The sequence below is a fragment of the Nomascus leucogenys genome, chromosome 11, assembly GCF_006542625.1.
Source record: "Nomascus leucogenys isolate Asia chromosome 11, Asia_NLE_v1, whole genome shotgun sequence".
Classification (NCBI taxonomy): domain Eukaryota; kingdom Metazoa; phylum Chordata; class Mammalia; order Primates; family Hylobatidae; genus Nomascus; species Nomascus leucogenys.
In genome coordinates this window covers 5,991,178-6,017,196 of record NC_044391.1, presented here as the reverse complement: position 1 = coordinate 6,017,196, position 26,019 = coordinate 5,991,178, and the positions used below count along the sequence as shown (strand labels likewise).

Sequence of the window (26,019 nt, the reverse complement as noted above, 5' to 3'; positions counted from 1 at the left end):
ACCACACCCGGCTAATTTTATATTTTTAGTAGAGACAGGGTTTCTCCATGTTGGTCAGGTTGGTCTCGAACTCCCGACCTCAGATTATCTGCCCACCTCAGCCTCTCAAAGTGCTGAGATTACAGGCATAAGCCACCTGTAAGCCACCTGATTATGCCTGGCCCAGAATCAGAAAATTTCTTATTTGACCTGCAGCTGACCTCAGAAACATGGGGGAGCCCAGCCAAGACTAGAAGAACCACCCAGGTGAACCCAGACTAACTGGCCAACCCACAGACTCCTGTGCTAAATAAATGGTAGTTGTTTTAAGACAATTACATTTTGGGGTGGTTTATTATGTAGCAGTAACTAAGTTAATACATGGTTGAAGAGAGAAGTACCCCTGACAAAGAAAAGGTAGAGTGTCCCTGCAGTTGGGAGTATGAGCAAATAGCATTTTAGAAGACTATGACCTCCTTGCACACTACTTCCTGTGCAGAAGTTCTGATGGGCTGGACAGAGTATAGCTGGAGGCCCTTCCCCAAAAAACAAGCCTTAGGAGGAGCAACAAAGGACTCTTGTAGCTGACTTGATGGACAAGCTGATCAACGCCAATACCAGGCAGCTGTGACCTTCTTTGCACAGACTTACTGAGAGGCAGAAGTGCCTGAGAGGTAATGTTCACCAGGAGTTATCAGCAGCCAGTGACTGGTGAGTATGAAAGCCTAGATCCTTTGTCTTAAGGAGGGATAAAGTCTAGGTGTTATTTGTACTCTGGAGCTCCCTGCAGATCAGGCAGAGGTTGATGCCTCACCTGAAATTACCCACTGCCTGGTCTCCGCCCGTTCCCTCCATCCTGCTTTTCCTTCCCTTATCAGTCTCTCCTTGAGCACATTCCTCATAAACAACTTAGTCTTGTCTTAGGATCTGTTTCAGGAGAACTCACCCTAAGGCAGTTGATTTGGGGAGAACAAAAGAAGCTGATGTGTAAGTTAACCTAACTTTGCATGTGGCCCTACATACTGGGCATCAAATTAGCCGTAAATAATACAATTGTACTTCTTATCTAAGGTGTGTATTATCTGGGAACAAGCATAGGTGAGTAGAGCAACTTTTCAGGAAGTTGGAAATAGTTTCTGCTTATTTTCTAAGATCATTTAACATATATTTAAAACATAGCATGTAGTTTTCACTTTTTCTTTTCAATTCCCAATTCACACTATTTTTAGGTTTTTTCCCTGCATTAGACTTTACTTATTTTTTATGTCAAGAACAGTGAGAAGTACTGTAGGAAAATACCAAATTCATGATCTGAAGACTGACAATATTAATAATAATATTAAAACGAAAGACATTATTAATCTCATACACCTTAGGTCACAATATTCAGAGCAGTAACAATAAACATGAAAATTAGATGAAAGAAGAGAAAATTACATTATTTTTCGGGAGCAGAGAAGAGCTGCCACCTAGGAGGATGAGATTGAAGCTGGCTTCTGCTAGAACAGTTCCAATTAACTATCCCCATTTAAATACACCCAGAAAACTCTTCAGAACATTGCACTATAAATAAGATGTTTAAATTAGAGCTCATGAAAAGTGAGAAGATAATGGTAGCTAGGAGTAGATTTAATCATAGCCTCTGTGCCTCCCCCACATCCCCCTTAGTATTGTGTATGTCAAGACATGAAAAGGAAAAAAAAAAAAAACAGAGTTGAGGTCAAGATTGTATTTTAGGTTAAAAAAAAAAGCTCCTGTAAATGTTATTTTAAACCAAGATAAGGCACAGTATTTACATGATGCCACAGTTGTAAACTGTATTTCTTTTACTATTACTCTTATCTTAGACACAATACTTGATTTTCAGCCTTATTTGGTATCTGCTGCTTTTGAGCTGATAATAAATTTCATGTCCTTGTATTCCTCTCCCTACTGAAGAGATGAAGATAAGCTCCATTTTGTTCTGTGGAATCCTAAGGAATTTACTAAGCAAATATTTCTAGTGTTATTCTTTGACGTGATGAATGAGAAAGTCAGATGAACCTGGCTCTCTATGGAGTGAAGACGGCCAGATCAAGTGTAAGCATCACTGCACATCTATTACCATACCTTCTTTTCTTTTTTTTTTTGAGACGGAGTCTCCCTCTGTCGCCCAGGCTGGAGTGCAGTGGCGCAATCTCGGCTCACTGCAAGCTCCGCCTCCCGGGTTCACGCCATTCTCCTGCCTCAGCCTCCCGAGTAGCTGGGACTACAGGCGCCCGCCACCACGCCCGGCTAATTTTTTGTATTTTTAGTAGAGACGGGGTTTCACCGTGTTAGCCAGGATGTTCTCGATCTCCTGACCTCGTGATCCGCCCGCCTCGGCCTTCCAAAGTGCTGGGATTACAAGCGTAAGCCACCGCGCCCGGCACCATACCTTCTTCTCAATTAGAATACAAACGGGTATCTTCAGGCCTTATACTCAGAATTATGTGATATTTTGGAGGAGTACACAAGTATTTTAAGTCTATTAGTCTTCTAAGTGAGTTTCTAATTTGGTGAATAACAATGAAGACAGAGTGGATTCAGAAATACGTTGAATAACCAAGGTCATAGGGGGTAGAATACTGAGGAAATATTAAAGTTTCCATTTATTTTCTAAGCTCATTTCTGTGCCCATTTTGATTGGGAGTAATGGCCTAGAGTGTAGCGTTAAGTATCTGATATCTCAGCTTGAAGAGTTGCTTCACTGAATAGCAACATGGGCAGTGGACAGGGAGAGGTGGTGGCGGGTGTGGAAGCCTGGGTTGGAGATAGCACTTTATTTAGACCTTGAAGAATATGTTGGTTTTGGATGGGAAAGGAGAGGATTCTGAGTGAAAACAGCAGTCATGGTGAAAAACGAATGTTCAGGTGTGTGGCACAAGAAGGGGACCAATCTGAGCAGAGCAGAGAATGAGCTACTGAGTTAGTGGAATGGCTGTAAAAAAAAAACTAGATCACAGGGGACTTAAAACCCAGGAGAGAGAGAGAGTTTATGTGTAATATGGTAGGAATTAAAGAGTCCTGAATACTCTACAAACAGGGAGAGATGCAACCAAAATGTGGCTTAGGGAAGGTGTGGTTGAGGGAAGGTGTGTTTTGTGGTACCCTGGAGAAAACAGAGATGAATACAATAGATTTGAGATAGTGAGGATCAGCTTGGATCAACTACCAGTGTCAGGAGGATGGTCTGAGAGGTATCTTGAGGGAGACAGAAGAGACAGGGGACTTTCTGTCTGTAGAGAATGGAGGCACTGACTTAACAGTTATCAAGATAGTGTAAAAGAACCTATGTGTAATGGGCCAGGTGTAAAAGTAATATAAATCATTAATTAAAAAAAAAATACTCCCTATTTAAGGATTCATATGCAAAGAAAAAAATAAACCAATACATTTATCTCTGGATGGGTTTGTACAACTATTTCCACTTACGGACCTTGAACGGCGTCATCGTCAGCTGGAAGGCTGTGAGAAGTGCAGACTTTTCTGGCCCTCCTCCAAATGCATGCACCACAAACTCTGGAGGTGAAGCCTAGCAATCTGTTTTAACAATCCTTCAGGCGATTCTGATGGACACTAAAATTTGAGAACCATTGCTGCAGTAGAGTGCAGCTAAAACTTTAGTGTGCATCATTACTTGGAGATCTTGCCAAGGGCACACTCCCAGGCCCTGCTACAAAGACTCTGATTCAGCAGGTATGGGGTGCGCTATGTATGTGCGTGCCTTTCAAGCCTCCAGGTGATGCTAAGGTTGCTGGTCTGAGCTCCCTGGCTAAAGAACCCTTGCCGGGCGCGGTGGCTCACGCTTGTAATCCCAGCACTTTGGGAGGCCGAGGCGGGAGGATCACGAGGTCAGGAGATCGAGACCACGGTGAAACCCCGTCTCTACTAAAAATACAAAAAATTAGCCGGGCGTGGTGGTGGGCGCCTGTAGTCCCAGCTACTCGGAGAGGCTGAGGCAGGAGGATGGCATGAACCCGGGAGGCGGAGCTTGCAGTGAGCCGAGATCGTGCCACTGCACTCCAGCCTGGGCGACAGAGCGAGACTCTGTCTCAAAAAAAAAAAAAAAAAAAAAAGAACCCTTGACAGCCTCCATAATAGCCACTGATTTGCTGAATAACTTCCTTTTTCTCCAAATACGTGAGCTTGTTATCTCATTGTCTAAGAGGTTTACACATTAAATTTTGTCCATTTGCTGGGAATAGTGGGGGCGGGGGTGTCAAAAAATTGACTGTATTCTTTAATTCATATTGGCTCATAATCTTTTAAAAATGGGTGCTTTTGGGGTAACTGAAGAAAAGAACTTAATATAAATTAGGAAGCATCAATTGAGATGAGATGAGAACATTTATAATACTCATGATACCTGACTTTTCTCTCCCAGCTGTGTGATAGAGGAGAGAGCCAGCCTGGAGGAGTAGGTGAGAGATCTTTGAAAATAATTAATAAGTGGAGAGATATAAAGCTATCCTAGGTGCCTTCCTGGTTGTGGTCTGCAGGTACATAATGAGTTATGCGGACATTAATTGTATTGAGCCAGGTGAGCGTGATTTTACTCTTAATTCAATTACTCTTTCAACAGCCATGTGAGCAAACTGGGGACATCCTAATTTAATGGGTTAGAAATCAGCCTTAGAAAACATTTGCAACTTGCTTAAGTTCTGGAAGCCGGTAAAAGAACAGTGAGGATCCCAGTTATCACTGCAAGACTCAAAGCTCCTTGTCATTCCACCGTACCACTTTACAAGACAAATGAGGGCACTTGCATACCGACCTGAACTCTTCTTAATCTGTTCTGCTCCTATGAATATTACTATTTGCCTTATACTTAAAATGGTTACCCAAAGATCACGGTAAATTTCTTCCTGCTGGAGCCCCTTCTACTTCTAATTATCACTGGAGAGAGAAGCACAGTGAAGATACCAAGTTTGAAATACCAAGGCTGAAAAATTAAAGCTCACCCAAGACCCAGTTTCCTCGACTGTGCAATAGAAATAATAACATCTTGCAGGTTATGACTGGGCATAGGAAAAAGGTATTAGACAGTGAGTACTCTTATGTTTATTTTCTATGGTAATTAATAGGCTATTTAGTTGAAAGAACTGTGAAGACCATACATCAATATGTAAGCATAAGAAATTTTATCATATAGAATTCTGGGGCAAGGCTGGACCTAGGCCTTGTAATCCCAGCGCTTTGGGAGGCTGAGGTGGGTGGATCACCTGAGGTCAGGAATTCGAGACCAGCCTGGCCAAAATGCAGAAACCCTGTCTCTACTAAAAATACAAAAATTAGCCGGGCATGGTGTTGGGCGCCTGTAATCCCAGCTACTGGGGAGGCTGAGGCAGGAGAATGGCGTGAACCCAGGAGGCGGAGGTTGCAGTGAGCCGAGATTATGCCGCTGCACTCCAGCCTAGGTGACAGAGCGAGACTCCATCTCAAAAACAAAACAAAACAAAACAAAAAAAACAAACCAATAGCGGGGCAAAAAGAATTCGGTGAGTGTGGTGGGCTGAATGATGATCCTTCAAAAGATATGTCTCCTTTCTAATCCTGGAAACTATGAATGTGACCTTATTTGGAATAAGGGTCTTCCAGATGTAATTAAGGATCTTGAAAAATGAGATCATCCTGGATTATCTGGGTGAAGCTTAAATTCAGTGAGAAAGATCCTTGTATGAGACACATGGAGGAGAAGACAGACACAGAAGAGGTCACATGAAAACAGAGGTGAAGATTGGAGTGATGTGGCCACAAGCCAAGGATTTCCAAAGCCACAAGAAGCTGGAAGAGACAAGGAAGGATTCTCTTGTAGAGCCTCCAGAGAGAGTGTGGATTTGCCAAGCTATGATTTTGGACTTCTGGCCTCCAAAACTATGAGACAATAAATATCTATTCTTTAAGCCACCTAGTTTCTGCTAATTTGTTAGAGCAGCCCCAGGAAACTAACACAATGAGTGAAAGGAACTGAGAGTATTTCATTTCCCTCCCAAAGAATTAGAAGCTGGCACCCAGACAAATCTTCAAAATAGGTGGTAACACGGGTGAGATTTCCTTTCAACTCTCTCCAGGCCCATTTTTTTTTCTCTATTTTTTCTATATTCCTGATGTCTGTTACTCTCTCTTCTTCCATCAAAATCACTCTGCCATGGTCCACTACTTCAAGTAGAAGAAAAGCTTTAAACAGGTCAGCAATAATGTACCCCAGGCCTGCAGCTCTGTCTGAGGTTGATTCCTTAGAAGTAGGGCCTGAGATAGGTGTTTTTTCTCCAGTGATTTATTGAGAGAATGACCTCAGGGAAATGAGTGGGGGAGCTAGGATAAGGCAGGTGAAAAAGCTAAACAAAAGATGTTGGTTCCTGTGAAGTCTAACCTTGGCCTGATCCCACCAGAATGAATGGCCTTAGAGTTTTTACTTAATAGATTTTATTTTTTTAAGAGAAGTTTTAGATTCACAGCAAAATTGAACAAAAAGTACAGAAAGTTCCTATGTACACCCCTGCACACACATGCACAACCTCCCCAACTGTCAACATCCTACACCGCAGTGGTACTTTTGTTACAATCGATGACTCTACATTAACACATCATTGTCATCTAAAGTTTATAGATTACATTAGGGTTCACACTGGCATGTATCTACCATTATAAAGTCAGAATATTTTCTCTGCTCTAGAAGTCGTTTGAGCTCTATTCATTTCTCTCTTTCCCCAACCCCTGGCAACCACTGATCTCTTCACTGTTTTTATAGTTTTGTCCTTTCCAGGAATGTCATATGGTTAGAAAAATAGTGTGTAGCCTTTTCAGATTGGCTTTTTCAGTTAGTAATATGCATTTAAGTTTCCTTCATATCTTTTCATGGCTTGGTAGCTTGTTTCTTCTTAGCACTGAATAATATTCCATGTGTGGATGTACCATAGTTTATTTACCTATTCACCTACTGAAGGACATTTTGGTTGTTTGCAAGTTTTGGCAATTATGAATAAACCTGCTATAAACAGCTATCTGCAGATTTTTGTGTGCACGTAAGTTTTCAGTTCATTTGGATAAATACCATGGAGCGTGATTGCTGGATCTTATGGTAAGGCTATGTTTAGTTTTGTAAGAAACTGCCAAATTGTCTTCCAAAATGGCGGTGCCATTTTGCATTTCCATCAGCAAGAAATGAGAGTTCCTGTTGCTTTACATCCTCACTAGCATATGATGTTAGCATTTTGGATTTTAGCCGTTCTAATAGGTATGTAGTGGTATATCTCATTGTTGTTTTAGTTTACAATCTGTACTGACACATGATGTTGAACATTTTATATTCTTATTTGCCCTCTGTAGACATTCTTTGGTGAGATGCGTGTTCAGATCTTTTGCCCATTTTTTTTCACTAAGTTGTTCATTTTTTTATTATTGAATTTTAAGAGTTTGTTGTATATTTGGGATAATGGTCCTTTACCAGTTATGTCATTTACAAATTTTTTCTCCCCATCTGTGACTTGTCTTCTTGTTTTTGTGAGATACTAGTTTTCCAAATGCAGAATTAAGGGCCTCGTGCTGTTAAATCAACCATTCCAAAGAAATTCACTTCTAATAGCTAAGGGCAGTTCTCTGAGGGAGGGTACAAGTGTGAATCTAGCATTCAACATCAAAAGCGTGTTGGAGTTAGATGTTCTGGCTTCCAAGAAGAGCTCTCAGTGAAGCCCTGCAAGCAAGGACTACTTCTGGGGGAAGTAGTCCCAAGGTGTCTCTACAGAAGTGGAGGCCAGTTTGATACCTATGTTTCCTTTCTTATTCCCTTTGGCTTATACAGACTTGATTCAATGGCTGCAGTTCTTTGGCTGAGTGATGGCTATCTGAACAGGCCAACTGTTTGCCATCTGGGATGATCAGATTCTGTCTCATAAATAAGCATGTCAGCCAAGGGACATAGCGGGAACAATCAACTGGTAACTAGAGCAGAAGTCACCTTCAGAGCATCGGGTCTCAGATAGCACCTGTCTCACATAAATGAAAGAGTGTGAGATAATCTAACGCCAAATAGCCCTTAACTTCTGGTGCCCATGAGGCCCAGTTACTTTGTAAACCGGTTTGATAGAAACTCCTAAAAGCTTTATGTTCTTTATTTCCATGTTATTTTTATAATCAATTTTGATTACTTGGGTTCACCTGGATGGGTCTCTGCATCTTACATCCAAAGGGGCTGACCGTATAACATAATAGGCCAAATGATCTGCAAACAAACATTTAGACACTCTGTGAATGGATGAATGAAGGTTAGAAGTCCCAAAATAATCCACTGTTGAAAGAAAAACATTAGGCTGGGCGCGGTGGCTCACGCTTGTAATCCCAGCACTTTGGGAGGCCGAGGCGGACGGATCATGAGGTCAGGAGATCGAGACCACGGTGAAACCCTGTCTCTACTAAAAATACAAAAAATTAGCCGGGCATGGTGGTGGGCGCCTGTAGTCCCAGCTACTCGGGAGGCTGAGGCAGGAGAATGGCGTGAACCCAGGAGGCGGAGCTTGCAGTGAGCCGAGATAGTGCCACTGCACTCCAGCCTGGGCGACAAGAGTGAGACTCCGTCTCAAAAAAAAAAGAAAGAAAAACATTAATACTCCAACTTAAAAAACTGGTTAATGGTTGACTCTTCATATAAACCAGAGAGTTTTGGTGGTCAAACTCTTCCAGCCATCCTTTCCAATGTGTCCATCCATTTACTCATGGCACAAATGTTGATTGAGTGGGTATTTGCCAACCAGCATGCCACATTTGAGTTTCAAGCATCAGTAGACTCAGGCACAATTAGATGCTCTCAAAGATCCTAGCAGGAGAGATAAAATACCAAATAATCAGCCTGCTGAGTGATTAATTACATGCTGAAACAACAACTCAGAGGAAGGATGGACCAGTTTGAGATTAGGCTGTAAAAGCTGGAGTTAAGGGGAGATGTCCCTCAGGATTGACACGAATTGATACAAAGGGTAAGTAGGAGTTCATAAGTGTGAAGGTCATGTGATCCAATTTGGATTTTTGCTTTGTGAGAACATCAGTCTGTGGAGTAGAGGACAGATCAGGGAGGTTCAGAGGAAGTGAAGGTAAGCTAGCACAGTTTGTAGGCATCAGATCTGTGGTGGGGGCATTGACCATGAAAAAAAAGGAGTGGAAGGAATTCAAGAGTTATTTAAGAGTCTGCAGAGTTTGGTGATTACCCGTTGGGATGAGGAAGAGGGAGGTGTTCAGAATAATTCCCAGGTTTCTGGCCTGTTTAAGGGGAAGAATGGGGACACCTTTTTTTGAGATAGAAAACTCCGAAGAAAACCTAGCGGGTGATGGAGTTGAGTGGTTACCATGATCCTGGATTTAGTCTTGCTTATGTTGACTTTCAGGGGTCTTTGAGTGACACGAGTGAGCTAGACCTTACAGAAGAATTCTTGGCCAGAGATTAAATTTAGTGATTAATCTGTGTGTAGGTCTTATCTGAAACCACAGGCATGGATGGAAAGCATGGAGAGACAACAGCAACGACTGTGTCTTTAGAAATGCTGATAGTGAATTGTTTCCAAATGAGGGTGATCATGCAAATGAGATAGGAATGGAGACAGAAGAGAATTAGGAAGAAGCATATCTATCAGTCATGAAATTCAAAGGGATCAGGTGTCCAAAAAAAGGGAATGTTTGAATCCAGTGCTGATGAAAAGTTAAGTAAGATGAGCCCTGAAGTATGTTCACCGGATTTAGAGACATGGAAGTTGATTGAGTACTGGGGAGAGAAGACAGATTGAATTAGATTGAGGAGCAGGGCAATCAGATAGAAATAAACAGATAACATTCTTTTGAAAAGTTTTATTATAAAAGCATTTTGGATATCGTTTAAATTAATAGCAAATAATTCTTACCACCTGCCAAATACCAGGTCTTAATTAAGCATTGTGGAGGACTTAAAGTGTATGATGTATATTTGTCCTTATCAAAAATGTAATTTAATATCTAACACAAGACATTTTCCTGGTGAGGATATAGAAATAATTTGTGAAGAGATAAATATAGTATTTACTAAGGTTTTACAACATTTCAAACATATCATTTTATTTCATGCACATAGCCCTGTGGATTAGATAAATTAAATGTTTGTACTGTAAAGGAGGTATGTTTTATGTCAAAAATTTTAGATGTTCTAGGTAAGGAAATTTTAAAAACTAACACCTAACACAGAGATATAAACATTTTTGATGTATTTTCTTTTAATAATGTTCTGCATAAATTATTAATATGACATTTTACCAACTGAACAGATAAGAAAACCAAGAATCAAATAATTTAAGTAGTTTTCAGAATGCCACTCAGCTGTAAATCGAAAAATCAGAATTTGAGCATTATTCTGTTTGATTTGAAAATTTAGACTCTTCCTTCTCCTACCAGACTACATGGTGAATAAGTATAAGATTACCTGCTAGACAAATTGTATAAATTAGACATCCCTAAGAGCAAGGAGAATTTTGGATGGGGAGTGTCAAATATTATTTCACATAGCACCTGGGGTTTGAGCTGGATCTTAAAAGACAAATAGGATTTAGATAAGGAAACAGCAAATTATGCACCTTGGGCCAAATCCAGCCCACTACCTTTTTCTGTATGGTGTATAAACTAAAGAGTGTTTTTTTCATTCTTAAATGTAAAGTGTAAAAAAAGGTTATTAATCTTTTAGAAATATCAGTTGCTCCATTTTGCCTCTTGGTCCGCAAAGTTTTAACTATTTACTATTTGATCTTGTATATAAAAAGCTTGCTGACCTTGATTTAGAGAAATACATGAGGGGTGGGGCCTCAAGTTAGAACAATGCCATCAGCCTATTTCTAAAGGAAGAAAACACAGGGGAGTATTCTGGGAAAAGGGAGTGAACCAATCCGGGAAAACAGAAGATCCATGCACTGTGGTCAGGCTCTCGGCTGTCTTTATTACTAGGCAAAGAAGAGTGGTCAGTATTTTCCTATGTAAACATTTGCACAATTATCCTGTCAACTAGATTTTGAGGCTCTCCTGGGCAATAATCATTTTTTTTCCTACCTGTGTTTCCCAGTAGAGTCTCACACATGGCTGGTCACAGACTACTGGCTCAATGATTGTTAGTTGACAAACAGCCTCACATCATGTAGACAAGCTAGTTAATCATTACCAATGTCCTTTCCTCTTTAATTGTCATACACTGAGTCACAGCCTTCCCTCAAATACGTCACTCTCAGGGACAACAAAATGTGTCCTTCAGTTGTAATAAACGGTGGGAGAGTGCAGGAGAGAAAAAGGTCCCAGCAATTTCTGATGCCGGATGCGCACCTAATTGCAATATTGACAAGAGAAAAGATGGGCCAATTTGAGTGTGCCAGTGTGATATTCCAGCTGGATTATGCCATTATAAACAAGACGGGCTTGCCTACATTGGAAATAAGGATGTTCAGTTTGCAGTAAATTCTGTTCAGAGCCCAAAGTTGAGCCCAGGGACCCCAGCAGCATAATCAAGGCCGTGATTGATGAGATGTCAGCGACTGTTAGACACAGTGTATGACGCATGCAGTCACTGGGGACCTGAGTGTTTGTCATAATGTCACAGCACTTGCTGCTGCTGCTACCTTGGGGTGTTGGGAAAAGGGATGCGCCTGACGTGGCCGCCCCCTCCTCCAGCGCCCTGCACGTGTTCGGGAGGAAGGCCGCGGGGGCATCTGCCATCAGGAAAGACAAAATGGAGCCACGCAGGGGAAAGCAGCATGGGGTGGGGGAAGGTGGCACGTTCCCGGCGCAGGGAGAGGAAGAACAGGTGCTCCTCCAAGGAAGACTGCCGCTGCTCCCCGGGCCCTGGCAGCCTGCCCCGCCGCAGAGCTGCGCGCACGCCGGCCTCCTGGCAGCGGAGCCCGCGGCGGAACCACCACAGCGAAGCATTCTGTCCCCTCGCAGCTGCTCTCCCAAAAACTACAGGTCCTCCAGGAGGCCGAGATAAACCTACATGCAGCCTTGTCTTCCGGGAGAGGAGAGTGCCCGTTTCCCCACGCGAAATGATGTTTAAGATCCCTGCCCGAGCCCCCAGTCCCGCAGTTAAGCATCAACTGGCCGGCTAACGGGATTGTTCTTCCGCTTGGCATTTGCAAGGCATGGATTTTTCTCCGTTCTCTCCTCTGCCAAGTTTGCCTCCTCTGAGGCTCTCTGGGAGAGTATTTGTAACTCTGCAGTTCAGTTTGAGGAAGGAAAAAAAAAGAAGACAATTAATTTTCCAAAGCAATCATGTGGTCTTTAAAATATTGTTATGTAAATGAATCTAATGTGTCTCTAAATTCATTAAGTGGGTTGGAGGGTTACTCGCCCTGGAGGGCCCCAGCGAAATTGGCAGAGACATTTTCACTATCTAGGCTGTGGTTGTTGACCTTTTCTTCTGTCTTGCTTACACTTTCCTAGGGAGGAGGCAGGAACTCCAGAGGGGCTTATCGCAGTGGCAGAAGGAAAGCCCCCACTGAAAATGCCTGTTATGCACCTTCTGGGAACGGTCCTCCTCTTTCACTTCCTCCCAGCCCCAGCTGGAATTCCCAAATGTGGCCTAAACCAGTACCATACCTGCTAGACAACCTGTATAAATTAGACATCCCTAAGAGGGAGGAGAATTTTGGATGGGGAGCAAATAAAGGAAATGGAAGCTGCCAAAACAGTGAGTCTTGGTCAGAATTTCACAGTCATTTCTCAGGTCTGGGTTCGAGGATCTTAACACAGAGGAAGTCAAGACAGATTGTTGCCATCCTAGCTACTTTTTGGAATTGGGAAGCATGTAAAGATTGACTCCTTCTCGCATCCTTCAAAGAGCAGGAAAAGTGGGGCAGTAAGTATTCAAAAGCATCTGTTTCCTGCCTGAACCCTTCTGAGTACCAGAGAGGGCCAGCAGAAGAACCCGCCATGGTCCGTAAACATGCAGGGAAGGCTGTGACATAGGAAGCCAGGCCCACAGCTGAGCCTCCCAAGGATAAAGATACGGCATTCATCGAAAAGCTGTTTTTGTGTTTCTTCCAGTACTGTTACTTTTTAAGTATAATTTACATACAATAAAATGCAGATTTTTAAGTATACTGATCTATGGATTTTGACAAGTATGTACACCCATGGAACACACCACCCATCAAGAAACAGAACTTGGGCCAGGCACAGTGGCTCACGCCTGTAATCCCAGCACTTTGGGAGGCCGAGGCAGGCGGATCACCTGAGGTCAGGAGTTCAAGAGCAGCCTGACCAACATATAGTGAAACCCCATCTCTACTAAAAAAAGTACAAAAATTAGCTGGGTATGGTGGCACATGCCTGTAGTCCCAGCTGCTTGGGAAGCTGAGGCAGGAGAATCGCTTGAACATGGGAGATGGAGGTTGCAGTGAGCCGTGATTGCACCACTGCACTCCAGCCTGGGTGACAGAACAAGACTCTGTCTCTAAAAAAAAAAAAAAGAACTTGTTCATCACTGCAACAGATTCCCTCGTGCCCTTTGTTTCAATCTTCCTCTCATCAAAGGACACCTCTGATGGATCTGCTTTCTGTCATTACAGATTAGTTTGCATTTTCTAATGTCATATTAATGAAACTACACAGTACGTAGTCATTTTCTGGCTTTGTTTGCTCAGAATGATGTTTTTGAAGATCACCCATGTAGGAACATATATCGAGAGCATCTATATGTAGTTTGTTTCATTTTATTGGTGAGTAACATTCCATGATATGGTTATACCGCCATTTGTTTATGCATTCATCTGTTGATAGACATTTGGGCTGCTTATTGGTTTGTGGCTCTTATGAGTAAAGTTGCAATGAATATTCTTTTAGATTTATCTGGATGGATATATCTTTTCAGTTCTCTTGGATAAATACCTGGGAGTGAAATTGATGGGTCATAGGGTAGGTGAACGAATTTAACATTATTGGGAACTGCCAAACAATTTAGCAAAGGGTTTGCACCATTTATCATTTCCTCACAGCAGTATTTGAGAGTTCCAGCTGCTCCACATCTTGTCCAATTACAGTATTGGTATTGCTAGTCTTGTTTGCTTTAGCCATTGTAGTAGGTGAGAAGTAGTATCTGATTTCAGCCAAACTTTTTCAAAGCAGTCATCTTCCTGGGGACCTATTGCTGAATTCTAGCAGATTTTTAGCTGGGCTATGAAAAGAAGAATTACAATAGGAAAAAGGTTTATATTTAGAGTCAGTCTGCATATTTCAATTTTTAAAAGAGAACCTCTAAACAGCAATTTGAGTTTAATATTTCTCCCCAGAAGTCTAGTTTCCTTAACAGCTGTTTATAAATATTTACCTTCACATTTTTAATGACGACAATGTATATAGCACAAATACCAGGTGCTTTAAAGTATAAATATTCAACACAGAGGTTTCCAGTTGTTTCTATGTGGGACAATGAGACCTGTCTTCACATACAGGTCTATGGAAGGCTTGCTGGCAGTAAAGGTGGATAAGAACTGATGCCCTGGAGAATAAACTTCCCTGGTTTAGGTCTTTTCTTTGCTAGGGGTGTGATTTAAGGCAAGTTATCTTGCCACTGTAATGTACCATAATATCTGATATGGTTTGGCTGTGTCCCCACCCAAATCTCATCTTGAATTGTAATCCCCATAATCCCCATGTGTCATAGGAAGGACCCAGTGGGAAATGATTGGATCATGGGGACGGTTTCCCCCATGCTGTTCTCGTGATAGTGAGTGAGTTCTCAGGAGATCTGATGGTTTTATGAGCATCTGGCATTTCCTCTGCTTACACTCACTCTCTCTCCTTTCACCTTGTGAGGAAGGTGCCTGCTTTCGCATCATCTTCCACCATGATTGTAAGTTTCCTGAAGCCTCCCCAGCCATGCAGAACTGTGAGACAATTTAAACTCTTTTCTTTAGAAATTACCCAGTCTCCCCAGTCTCAGGTATTTCTTTATTGCAGCATGAGAACAGACTAAGAAAATACCCTCCTCCATAAACTGGGATAATCATATATCTACCTCCTGGGCGTGCATCTAAAACTTGAAACCACTGCCTGGCACATGGGAAATGCATAATAAATGCAAAAACATCCAAAAAAGCTAATTTTTATAAGTGATTTGCCCTCTCTCATTCTCCTTTTCTCCATTGAACATAACTGCAGGGCTGATCTGGCATCTCAAGGCCACCTGGAATGAAGTGCTGAGTCTAAGGGTCCATAGGCAGCTGGCATGTGATGTGATTCCAAGCTTCTAAAGAAATGCTCAGGAGAAATATATCTCTGGAAATGGGACCTGGAGGGATTTGTGTAGCCTTTGATATTTCATGCACACTTCAGTGAAGCTCCTGAAATTGTGTACAAAACTCATAGGAATTTTCTTTTTTTTTTTTAACCTGTAGCTTGCAGCAGACTCTCCAAGGAGACTGGGACCTCAGGGTCTTTTGGATACACTGCAAAATAAGGTAGGACCATTGAAGGGTATGGAACAGATTTTGGAAAAAGAGAGTATTAGGATTGAGCTTCAGTTCTGCAACTTTTCAACTAGTTGTTTCTGACCAAGTTACTCAATTACTCTAAGTCTCAGTTTCCACATCTTTAAAGTTGACATCATAGTATTTTGTATCTCACACGGTTACTGAGAGGAATAAAAAGATGACATGGGCTGGGTGCGGTGGCTCACGCCTGTAATCCCAGCAATTTGGGAGGCTGAGGTGGGCAGATTGCCTGAGGTCAGGAGTTCGAGACCAGCCTGGCTAACATGGTGAAGCCTCATCTCTACTAAAAATACAAAAAAATTAGACAGGTGTGGTGGCGCACGCCTGTAAGTCCCGGCTACTCGGTGGGGCTGAGGCAGGAGAATTGCTGGAATCCGAGACGCAGAGGTTGCAGTGAGCTGAGATGGTGCCACTGCACTCCAGCATGCTTGACAGAGCAAGACTCTGTCTCAAAAAAAAAAAAAAAAAAAAAAAGACATGATTGACATTCAGGAACTGGAACCTAGTAAGTGCCAAACAAATATTAGTTCCCTCCCCATTCACTGACCTAGATTATAGAAAGCAGGCTTAGCCTATGTGACATTGCAAATGACTTTGGGAAAGATAATAAATTAATTAGCCATTCTCACCTTAGTATGAATGTACCAAATCTTTTCTTTAAAACAGAAATCTTGCCTCAAATATTAACAGACCACAGAAAAGAAAATATACAAAGACGAAATTACTTCCATTTAGAGAATTCCCTTAAACAATAATATTAAATTAATGGATGAATTTTGAGACCTTTCTTTTTTTTTGGAGACGGAGTCTCGCTCTGTCACCCAGGCTGGAGTGCGGTGGCGCAATCTCGGCTCACTGCAAGCTGCGCCTCCCGGTTCACGCCATTCTCCTGCCTGAGCCTCTCCAAGTAGCTGGGACTACAGGCGCCCGCCACCACGCCCGGCTAATTTTTTGTATTTTTAGTAGAGACGGGGTTTCACCATGGTCTCGATCTCCTGACCTCGTGATCTGCCTGCCTCGGCCTCCCAAAGTGCTGGGATTACAAGCGTGAGCCACCGCGCCCGGCCGAGACATTTCTTTTGCATTTGTGTGTCTCTTTGTACCTCTAAAATCTCTATTCGTAACTATAGCAGCCCAAATATATATACATATGTATATCTTTAGATATCAGAGTCCTCTTATCTTTTAATTCAAGAGTCAGCAAACTATGGCCCATTGTCTAAATCCAACCTATGGCTTATTTTTGTAAATAAAGTTTTATTGGAATACAAACAGCCCCATTTGTTTACATATTGTCTATAGCTGCTTTTGTACCCCAACACAGGGTTGAGCAGCATGACAGAGACCACACGACTAGCAAAGCCTAAAATTCTTACTGTGTGGCCTTTTACAGAAAATGTTTGACTCCTGATTGACTCCTGTTTGACTCACCTAGTGCCCTTTTGACACATTGGGGATATGCGAGAAAGCAAGAGGAGTGAAATGGCATAGAAACATGGCAGGAAGACTGGAAAGAGGCTATGATTCCCAGTGCAAACAAATCTGGGTTCAGGGACAATCATTTCATCATGACTTACTAATTGATCACCCTTCTGTTTATTTAAGACTTTAAGAGCTTACCAAAATCTCTGTCCTTTATAAAATCAAAAAGAAGACAGACTAGTGGGATCAAAGGAAACTCCATAAAACAGTGGGTTTTAGATAATTTTTTTCTAATCTTTTATTTTTTATATTTATATTTTATATAAGTTTTCTAAAAGAGTTTGAGAACTATAAATCAGGAACTGAATATAAAAAAAAAACATGCCTACATAAACTATGTGAAAGGAACAGAATGGAAGAATTTAAAGAGTAAAAACCTTAAGGAATTAAACAGTAATTTGAGGTGAACGTCTATCTATTAAGGGACTGTGATACAATGATAATTAAATCATCAGCAAAAAAAATAAAATGTTTTTGTGATGGAAGTAAAGTATGAGGGGAGGGAAAAAATTAGCATAAATTTAAAAAGTATTACAGCCAAGAAATTTTTAGGTCTTTGATTCAAAAAGAGATTTCTTTTTTATTTTTTCTCCAACATAGAGACATTTTGATTTACATCCTTTGAAGGCTTTGTTTTCAGAAGAACTGCCCAGATAAAAAGCAACCATCCATATCACGGATGAGTGTGGAAAAAAAAGGAATTTAGGAAAAATAAGCATGGTGAAAAGGGAAAGAGTTGTAACAGGAATTGAATTTTGCATGGGTAAATCTGCCAATCACAGCACAGCTGGCCCAGGACAAAGGACAATAATAGATGGAGAGATGATGGAATCCAAAGAAAACCTTTTAAAACCACATTTATGAGAATGAAGCCTACTAAGGGGATGGACAAATGTCCAGGGCTTCAAAAACGACTTTCCTCAAGGTTTTCTCTGTAAGCTCTGAAATTATCTCTGGGCAATGGCTGAGAAGTCTCTATCTCTTTATTTCTTTTCTTTGGGGTGGTTGGTAGAGGATGCAGCTTGAAGTTTTCTTTCCCTTCCCTTCATGAGACAGGAGTGGTAGCAGATGAAGAAGTAACTTAGCTAAGGCAAAGCCAGGTTTGTCTTTCTGATTTAGATTCTATGAGTAGAGCTGACTGCATATGGAGAGACAGAGAAAGGAACAGGTTCAATATAAAAATGCAAAGACCCTTGGGATAGAGCTTCCTTGGTTTAAGTTTCTTTAATCCTGGAGCTGGAGGTGAGGATTCTCGTGCAGGTGATTTACTGAGATGAAGGTAAGAGTAGGGTTCTCTTAAGGGGAAACATGGGCAAGGGATGTGAATTCAGTAGGGTGAGGCAGGAAAATGGGTTAAGTAAGTAGGTGAGCCTAACTTCACGCCTGATCTCAGGGAGATTTCTGGAGTATGAATTGTACCACAGAGTAATTCCCACCTTGAGGTCAAGAATAGCCAATCAGTACCTAATGTCAGGGGCTGAAATCATGAGCTGCAGACCATTCCCAGGGAGTGGATGAATACCCTGCTTACCTACTTACCTCCCTCCCTGCCTGCCCACAGGTGAAGTGACTTCTGTTGTCCAAGGTCAATTAAAGTAGGGGATAACTCTGAGCCAGTAGCAATCAATATGGCAGCTGGGGGATGGGTAAAATGGCCCATTAATGAGGTTTTGGGTGGGGCACCAATTCCTACTCCCACATATGCTAAGATTTCATCATTTAGAAGTAATGACTAGGCACCCAGTATTGGGTACAATGATGGGGTCACTAGGGCTGGGATGAGGGTGGACAATGTCTTATAAGCAGTTGACTCCTGGCATGGGATGGAATCAAAGGAAGCTCTATTCCATCCAAATGTACTGTCTCCCTTCCTCACGTATCTATGTACATGGAATATTTCCCTTCCTCGCCTATCCATGTACATGGAATACCGGAATTAGATCATTTATTTGGAGTATATTTTTTTTCCGGTAACATAATTAAATATGTATTGAAAAGCAGTAGAGAGTATTACTAACATTACTATTTAGATGTAGGTCCTAGAAATATTTTGTCTCTCTAAATGTAAATGCATTTTTTTCTTTTTCCAAAAGAAGAAAAACGATGTGTTTTCATGTTTCCTTTAGTTGGGAGAAAGGTTAATTCCATTTTTATTTGTTTCCGCTCCTTTACTAAGTTTATTCTATTTTATACTTGTAAAGTAATATGAAGAAAAATTCTATTTCAAATAACTAATTGCAGCCACATTCACATATTTCATTGACACTAAGGTGAATGTTTTTCCACAATTTACTATTGGCAAAATCAGGATGGGATGGTGCCCTTTGCTATCCCTTTGCATCAGGTGAAAGTCAGAACCCAGCAGTATTACCTGTGCTTATAAAAACTTGGTTACCACTTCATTTGTTTTATGTGCAATGTTGTTACTATCTGGGTTCTGTTTAATTGCCATCAATAATTTGGCCTTAAAATATCTCGAAGGCAGAAATGCAGAAGGGTAAGGCTTTGGGATATTAATTTGATATTAGTGAAGCATATGTTTGATGTTGGAGGAATGAATGCAATTCCACATTTTCTTGCAAAGCTACACCAAGTGCTTTATGTTAATAAGAAAGGAAGTTACTCACAGGTAAAGCAGCTAGGTTTTGTTACCAAGGCACAAGCAAAAACATTATCTATCCTGTGCCAACCAGTGCAATTGAACTCAGGAGAAACAGTCACATCCTCTGAAATATGTAAAAATAAATAAACTGATAAGTTGATGTGACTGATTTGTGCATTGCTCAGGACTAACATAAAGGTATTTTGACGTAGTTTAACTGGCAGTCTGTTTTTTTTTAAAGGTTTTATCAGTGTATTTACATTTTACAATGAATAGGGGCTAACGTTTCATAAAACATGGGGCTAGTCAACAGCATAGTTGATCTTACGCAGAATTATTTTGGAAAACAACTTGAGGGGTTGATGAAACCTGGATGATGAAACCATCAGGGTCATACCTGAAGTCAACAAAGTTAGGTTTATTAGTTTGCTGCAGAAAAGGGAGAATAGAAGTCAGAGGAAGCCTTGGAGAATCTCATAAGGGAAATTGAAGGAAGGCTTCTGATGGAGTTAGGGCTTTGGATGAATTTAAGGAGAAATTAATGAAGCAGGGGCTTGCTCTAGATTAGATGCTGTCAAGAAATTAGAGCACATTTCATCTAGGAGGCAGAAAAATTAAAGTGAAGCTAAGGTTGTCATTGGCAAAAAAACAAAAACAAAAAACCCACTAGTTACTCATATTAGTCAAGAGAGTGTCTAGTCATTGTGGTTGTGGATTAAACTTATCTCTGTCATATTGCAAACACGATCATGATGTGACCTTATCTAAACATTTCTTATATTTAATTGGGAACATCATGGCTTGGCTGCCAGTGGGGCCACTGTAGTACAATATGTGAAAAATTCAGTGGATTTGGAGTTGAAAGCCTGGGTTAAAAGCCACACATCTTTTGGGTGTGGGATTTGTTCAGTTTTCATAAGCTTTCTGAACTTCAGTTTCTTTAACTGTAAAGTGGATCTGCTAGTAAACCATGTGAAGTGGTTGGTGAGAAGATACGATGGAAACACAAATGCTAATGACAATAGTAAGCAATTAAAAATGTGTTGAAAGCTTGGTGGTGCATGCCTGTAGTCCCAGCTACACAGGAGGCAGAGGTTTGAGCTTAGGAGTTTGAAAAAGTTGTGAGCTCACTGCACTCCAGCCTGGGTGACAGAGCCAGACCCATTTTCTTAAAAAAAAAAAAGTGTTGATTCCCTTTAAGCTGTCTTGCATAAAAGGCCCAAGCTGCTGGAACAGCTCATACCTTGAGTGGAGGTGAAGGAGGAAGATGGGTATTTTGGGAGTATATCCAGTTCGTGCTGCTAGATGTTCCCAATGCAGGGGAACAGAAGCAGAATGGTTACAAGGCTTGCACACAGCTGGAGATTCGAGATCCCGCCTGATACATCTGATAGCATCTTCTCCCCAAAATGGACCCTGAGCCAAACCTTCCTGGCAAATGATTTATTAAGGAAGGATCCCCTGGAAAGGCCAATAAGGGACTGTGGGAAGCAGGAAAAAGAGGGGGAGGAAGTCAAGCGAAAGTGTGATTTCAAGTGAATCCCCAACCTCAGCTTTCTTCTGCTGGGGTCTCTGGAGCATAAATTACCCCCCAGAGTTTGCCCAGCCTTAAGGCAGAGGAGCCAAGCTTTTGTACTTCTGCACTAGTCAGTCACTAGCTATGGGTGCCTGTGAGAGTTAGGCTCTGTGCAGGTGCAGTGCCCATGGGAGCAGAAGGCAACCACCAGTAGCAAAGCAAGCAGAAAGTGGGGGAACTGGTGCACATAAGAGGGATATGAGGACATCCAAACAGAGCACCAACAATGTCCACCTGGGGTGGGGAAACAAGTTCAAAGAGGCTTTCGTGGACTGGTTCATGGGAATCTTCTCTGGTCTCACCACACTGTTGTGACACCCTACTATCATTATGTTCATCTAGAGAAGCAATGCTTCCTCCAGAATCTGTCACTTCCTGGTGCCTAGCACTAATTGAAAGGCTAGCATTTCAAATGAAATATGTCAGAGATAATATTTAAAAGATGTCGTTCTGTCTGGCATGTCACCGGAGTGTGACATGACTACAGGAGCCCTGTTAGAAGTAATGAGGCAAGATGAGCTCTAGCAGATTCATTCTTCAGAGCACAGCTCAAGCACTGAACTAATATTATTACTGACCATAAATGTTGTTAGGGAGATGTGGAAGGGATGTTAACGCCACTAAGCATTACAATCAAATCTCAATAATGACCAACGAAGCAGGCTGATAAATTGTAGATTATGTGTGCTGTGCATATTCATTCCTTCAGAAACCTTAGCTTCCTAGCTTCAAGAATTTCAAGGGTTTCTTCTGCTGCAAGCACCAGGCTTAAAGCCACACAGGAAAAAAAAAAAAGAGCTGGCAATTCTGTTAGAATTCTCTGAGTCCTCCGCTATAAAGTTACCTTCCTTCCTTCCTACTAATGAGATGGAAAAATAGAGTAAAGTTGCAGATTTGCTACTATGTTAGAAACTCTGAGTGCTAATGCAACACATCCCTGTTGAATCAGGAGGTGTCTGGAAACCAGACCAGCTTCGGCTATCACTTGCAATGCATTGTGTAACATCAGGCTTCCCAGTCTTGTTTCTCTGGCTCCGGGGCCTGCCAGGCACATTTTGGAAAAAATGAAAAATCCTTGTCATCAAGAAAGAGGATGCCATGTGTGTGCATTTGTTAAAAATAAATCTGCTCTCACCAAAAACCTATCCAGGAAAATCTAAGGAAAACCCTTCAGGAGAAATACTATACTTTCACCAATGATTTTCATGTTCTGAGGATCTCCTGGGAGCCATAGTTTCTTTAGAAATGGGGCATGACTTCTGAGGATTTTATGTTTCTTTTAAAAAAAGTCCGTTTTGTTGGATCTGTCTCTACCTCAGGGTTTAAGAACTAAGGTCACCCATCCCTTGGATGGCTCATTGACCTCCCTTTACCCAAGTAGCTGCTGCCCCCTGGTGTCAGGCAGAGGAATATCCTGGTACTTCTAGCCTCCATCCCAACCCACCCCACTCCCAGATAAAGTAAATGTGCTGGGAAAAAATAATTCCTCAGGCCTTTCTTTGGCCAATATTAGAGCCTTCATATAGTAACGGTCTATAATTTATGTATTTGGTACTACTCACTTTTTATAGGTGAGAAAACTCAGTTTCAGAAAGAGGATCTGATTGCCATGAGCCTCGGCAAGCCGGCAGCATTGCTGGAAGTGTCCTGGGTCCAGGGACAAGCGACTGAAGTTTAAGCCACAAGACACTGCTTCTAGCTTCGGTGCCTTCAGCCATCAGGATTATGGATTTAGAACAGAATGGGTTTGGAGATCTCCTTTGTTCTATAGCAGCAGTTTCACTGCTTGGGGTCTAGCTTGTTAGTACAAGAGACGAGGACCCCATAGCTTCTGTTTAGCAAACCTAGAGACTGAATGGTGAAAAGCTCCTAGAACCGTTCTCGGATTTCCTCAAGAGTGAAACCTAAACTTCTTAGACTCATGTTTCATTCTCTTTGGTTCCATGAGTGCCTCAACAGCCTGGATTCATTTCCCAGGAACCAAGTCATCCGGGCCAGTGATTCTCTACCCCATGTTGTTATCCAAGAGTCCTTGGCAGTCAGAGAGAAGAGCGCTCCACACCTCATTAGGCAATTATTGATGGGGAGGGGGATCTTATCCAACTATTCCAGGAGTCATGGGGTATTTATATTAAGAAAATTGGAAAGGAAAAGAACCACCATTCCCAAATTAATTTGATACAAAGCCTCATTGTTTCCTGCTTCCTCCTTTTCAAAATGATTAGTTTAACATAGAAGCATATTGAATGCTTGAATATTAGGATGAGTAATTCATGTCTTAGCATTTTAGAGTTTTATGGAAATCTCTTCTTCTACCACTAAATACCGAATGAACTTATTCATTATTCATAAAAGTTAAATATTTCTCTCTCCTCTCCTCTCCCCTCCCCTCCCCTCCCTTCCCATCTTGGCCAAAGTAGGTTGGCAGCAAAAGAGTTCTGGGGAACATAGCATAGGTACCATGCACTGAATAGCTCTATCTCAATCCCTTGCTGCCCAAGAGACCAAGCTATAAGGTGGAAGGCACTGGAAAAGAGCAGACATGAACAGAGGTGACTGAAAATTACTAGTGACAAAGTGTCTAAGTCCTTGTATACCTCTTACAATAATGTTATCAGAAAAGTGCCGGACTACAACTTAACTTTACTGTTTTAGACCTTTTTGAATATTTTCTACTAAAACTTAATTTAGTAGGCAAAAAACTGAGACTTAAAGAACTAAAGGCTCTCATCCACTCATTTTGCAAGTATGTAATGGAATTTCGTTATGGATACTTAATTGACATGATAATAATGTGAAATATGTATCGCTTTCTCAGCAAGTCATCTTCACATCTCCTAGATGATAGAAAATGAATAGATCTTAATATCTGAATTCTCTGGGGATGGGAAGGAGAGCAGAGTCAACAGGGTCAAACTTTTTTAACCAATAGTCTTGTGACTATGGTAACTTCTGATGGCACACTCTGAAGAGGAGGAGGAAGGAAAAGATGGGCAGTAAGGAAGGGACACACATTTAATAATGAACACAAATGCAGAAGCTTGAGAGGGACAGTGAGGAAATGGGAAGTTGTAGACAAAATAGCAAAGTTACTTTCCCAGCATCCATCACTGAAAAGCCCTGGAAATTAATCTACTGCATAATTATGCCATTTCAATGGCCATTCATTTGTATTGTGTGCCAAACTAATAGTGGATAGTGGAGATACATCAGTATGAAAACCACACATAACCACCACCTTTGTACACTTTATAACCTAATATTGATCCAAGTCAACCCCTACTATTCCTCCAAATCAACCCATACTCATTGTGCCACTATTTTGCATAAAATGAGACAGATAACAGAATTCATCATCAAGCAGTTTATAGTATGTCAGTAGAAAACATAAATATTAAACTCAATTCTTAAATTTATGCACTAGCTTCAATTATGGTATCTCAAAAACTTCTTGTAAAAGTCTTGTGAACAATTTAAAGATTACTATTTTTTTCATTATTGTTAATTTTTAAAAATAATTTAGGAATAAAATGGAGGCTCAGTGGACTCAAGTGATTTGCTCAACTATACAACCAAGGAATGAAAGGGTGGCTGGGCTGTGGCTTTGATTCTTTTTCGTCCTTAAACGATGCCAGCTCCCTGCAGCAAGAGTTTTATATTTAAAATAAATAAAGAAATTAAAATAAAAATCTATCACTACTGAAAAAGTACTTGGTATAGAAAACAATTTTATTTGCTATACATGAGATATGGAATCATAAAAGACAAGACTGGAACCCAAGGTTAGGGCAGTCTGCATAGAATCACACCTTGTGGCCAAATATTGATGGAATCTACAGTTATAGTGGGGGAGTCCACGATCTCTGTGGAAAAAGGTTGCATTTTGGAGTTGGAAAACTTGAGTTTAAATCCTGACCTTGAACTTATTACTTGAAAGACTTCAAGTTAGGTTTCACCCTCTTGTTCCGATTACTCATCCTCATAGGTCACAGTGAAGATTATATAAGGCACTATGTATAAAGCACCTACTACTAATCAGTATTGTATATTACCCTTCTTTTGGAAAACTAATGCTTTTACAGAAGGGAAAGTGAAAAGTTTGGGTACTTGGTTTTCTTTTTTCTCTGCCCATGTGTATTAGTCAGGTAAAGCCAGGTTAGTGTTTGTTTGAATAAGTGGGGACTATAACCTAGCTAAGTTAGCACATAAAACTGACCATCACAGTCCATCGCTTGTCAACTTGGTGTCCATACACATCTCTTTAAATCATATTTAATATTTTGAAGACAACAACAAAGACATGCTTCTATCTAACATAATGCAACTATCCTGCACGCAACTGAAAATACTCTCTTTCTCCAGAATAAGATACAAAGTCCTTGGGTAATGTTCATTTTTTCCCTTGATTTCCTGTAACTTAAATACAGTGGTGTAGAGTTGGCTGTCACTCATACATCTTATGTTATATGATAGGGGGTAAGAAAGGGAAAAAGCAGTAATATTTGCCAGAGATATGCATACACACAGACATTTACATAACAAAATAGGAAGAAGTAAAACTATGAAAGTCATACTTTCTGCAATTGGTCACATGGTTTCAGTCACATAGCTAATATTTTAAGTATATTTTCTCACTACCGTATTCCCTTTTCCCTCAGCAAGCACCTCAGCTAGTCGGGTTCTTTGCCTGCGGAAGTGATGCAAATCTTTATTTCTAAAGGGTGTGGGTCATTAGCAGTCCCGCTTTAATTGGGATGCTGTAGTTTCCTATTGACTCTTGTCTCAAGGCATGGTAGTACTAAGACACACACCAAACGGTCTTCTGTATTCCAGACATATGCTTTCTTACTATCTTTGTATTACAGAAATCCAATGTC

General features: G+C 41.1%; 1 protein-coding gene across 1 annotated transcript; it reads left to right on the top strand.

Annotated features, from left to right (window-relative positions):
- The first annotated feature begins 11,671 nt into the window (after positions 1-11,671).
- On the top strand, positions 11,672-12,677 carry LOC105740449. The gene has a single exon (XM_012510293.2). It carries the CDS (start codon positions 11,751-11,753, stop codon positions 12,096-12,098), a length of 348 nt encoding a protein of 115 aa, XP_012365747.1. The 5' UTR covers positions 11,672-11,750; the 3' UTR covers positions 12,099-12,677.
- The last annotated feature ends 13,342 nt before the right edge of the window (positions 12,678-26,019 follow it).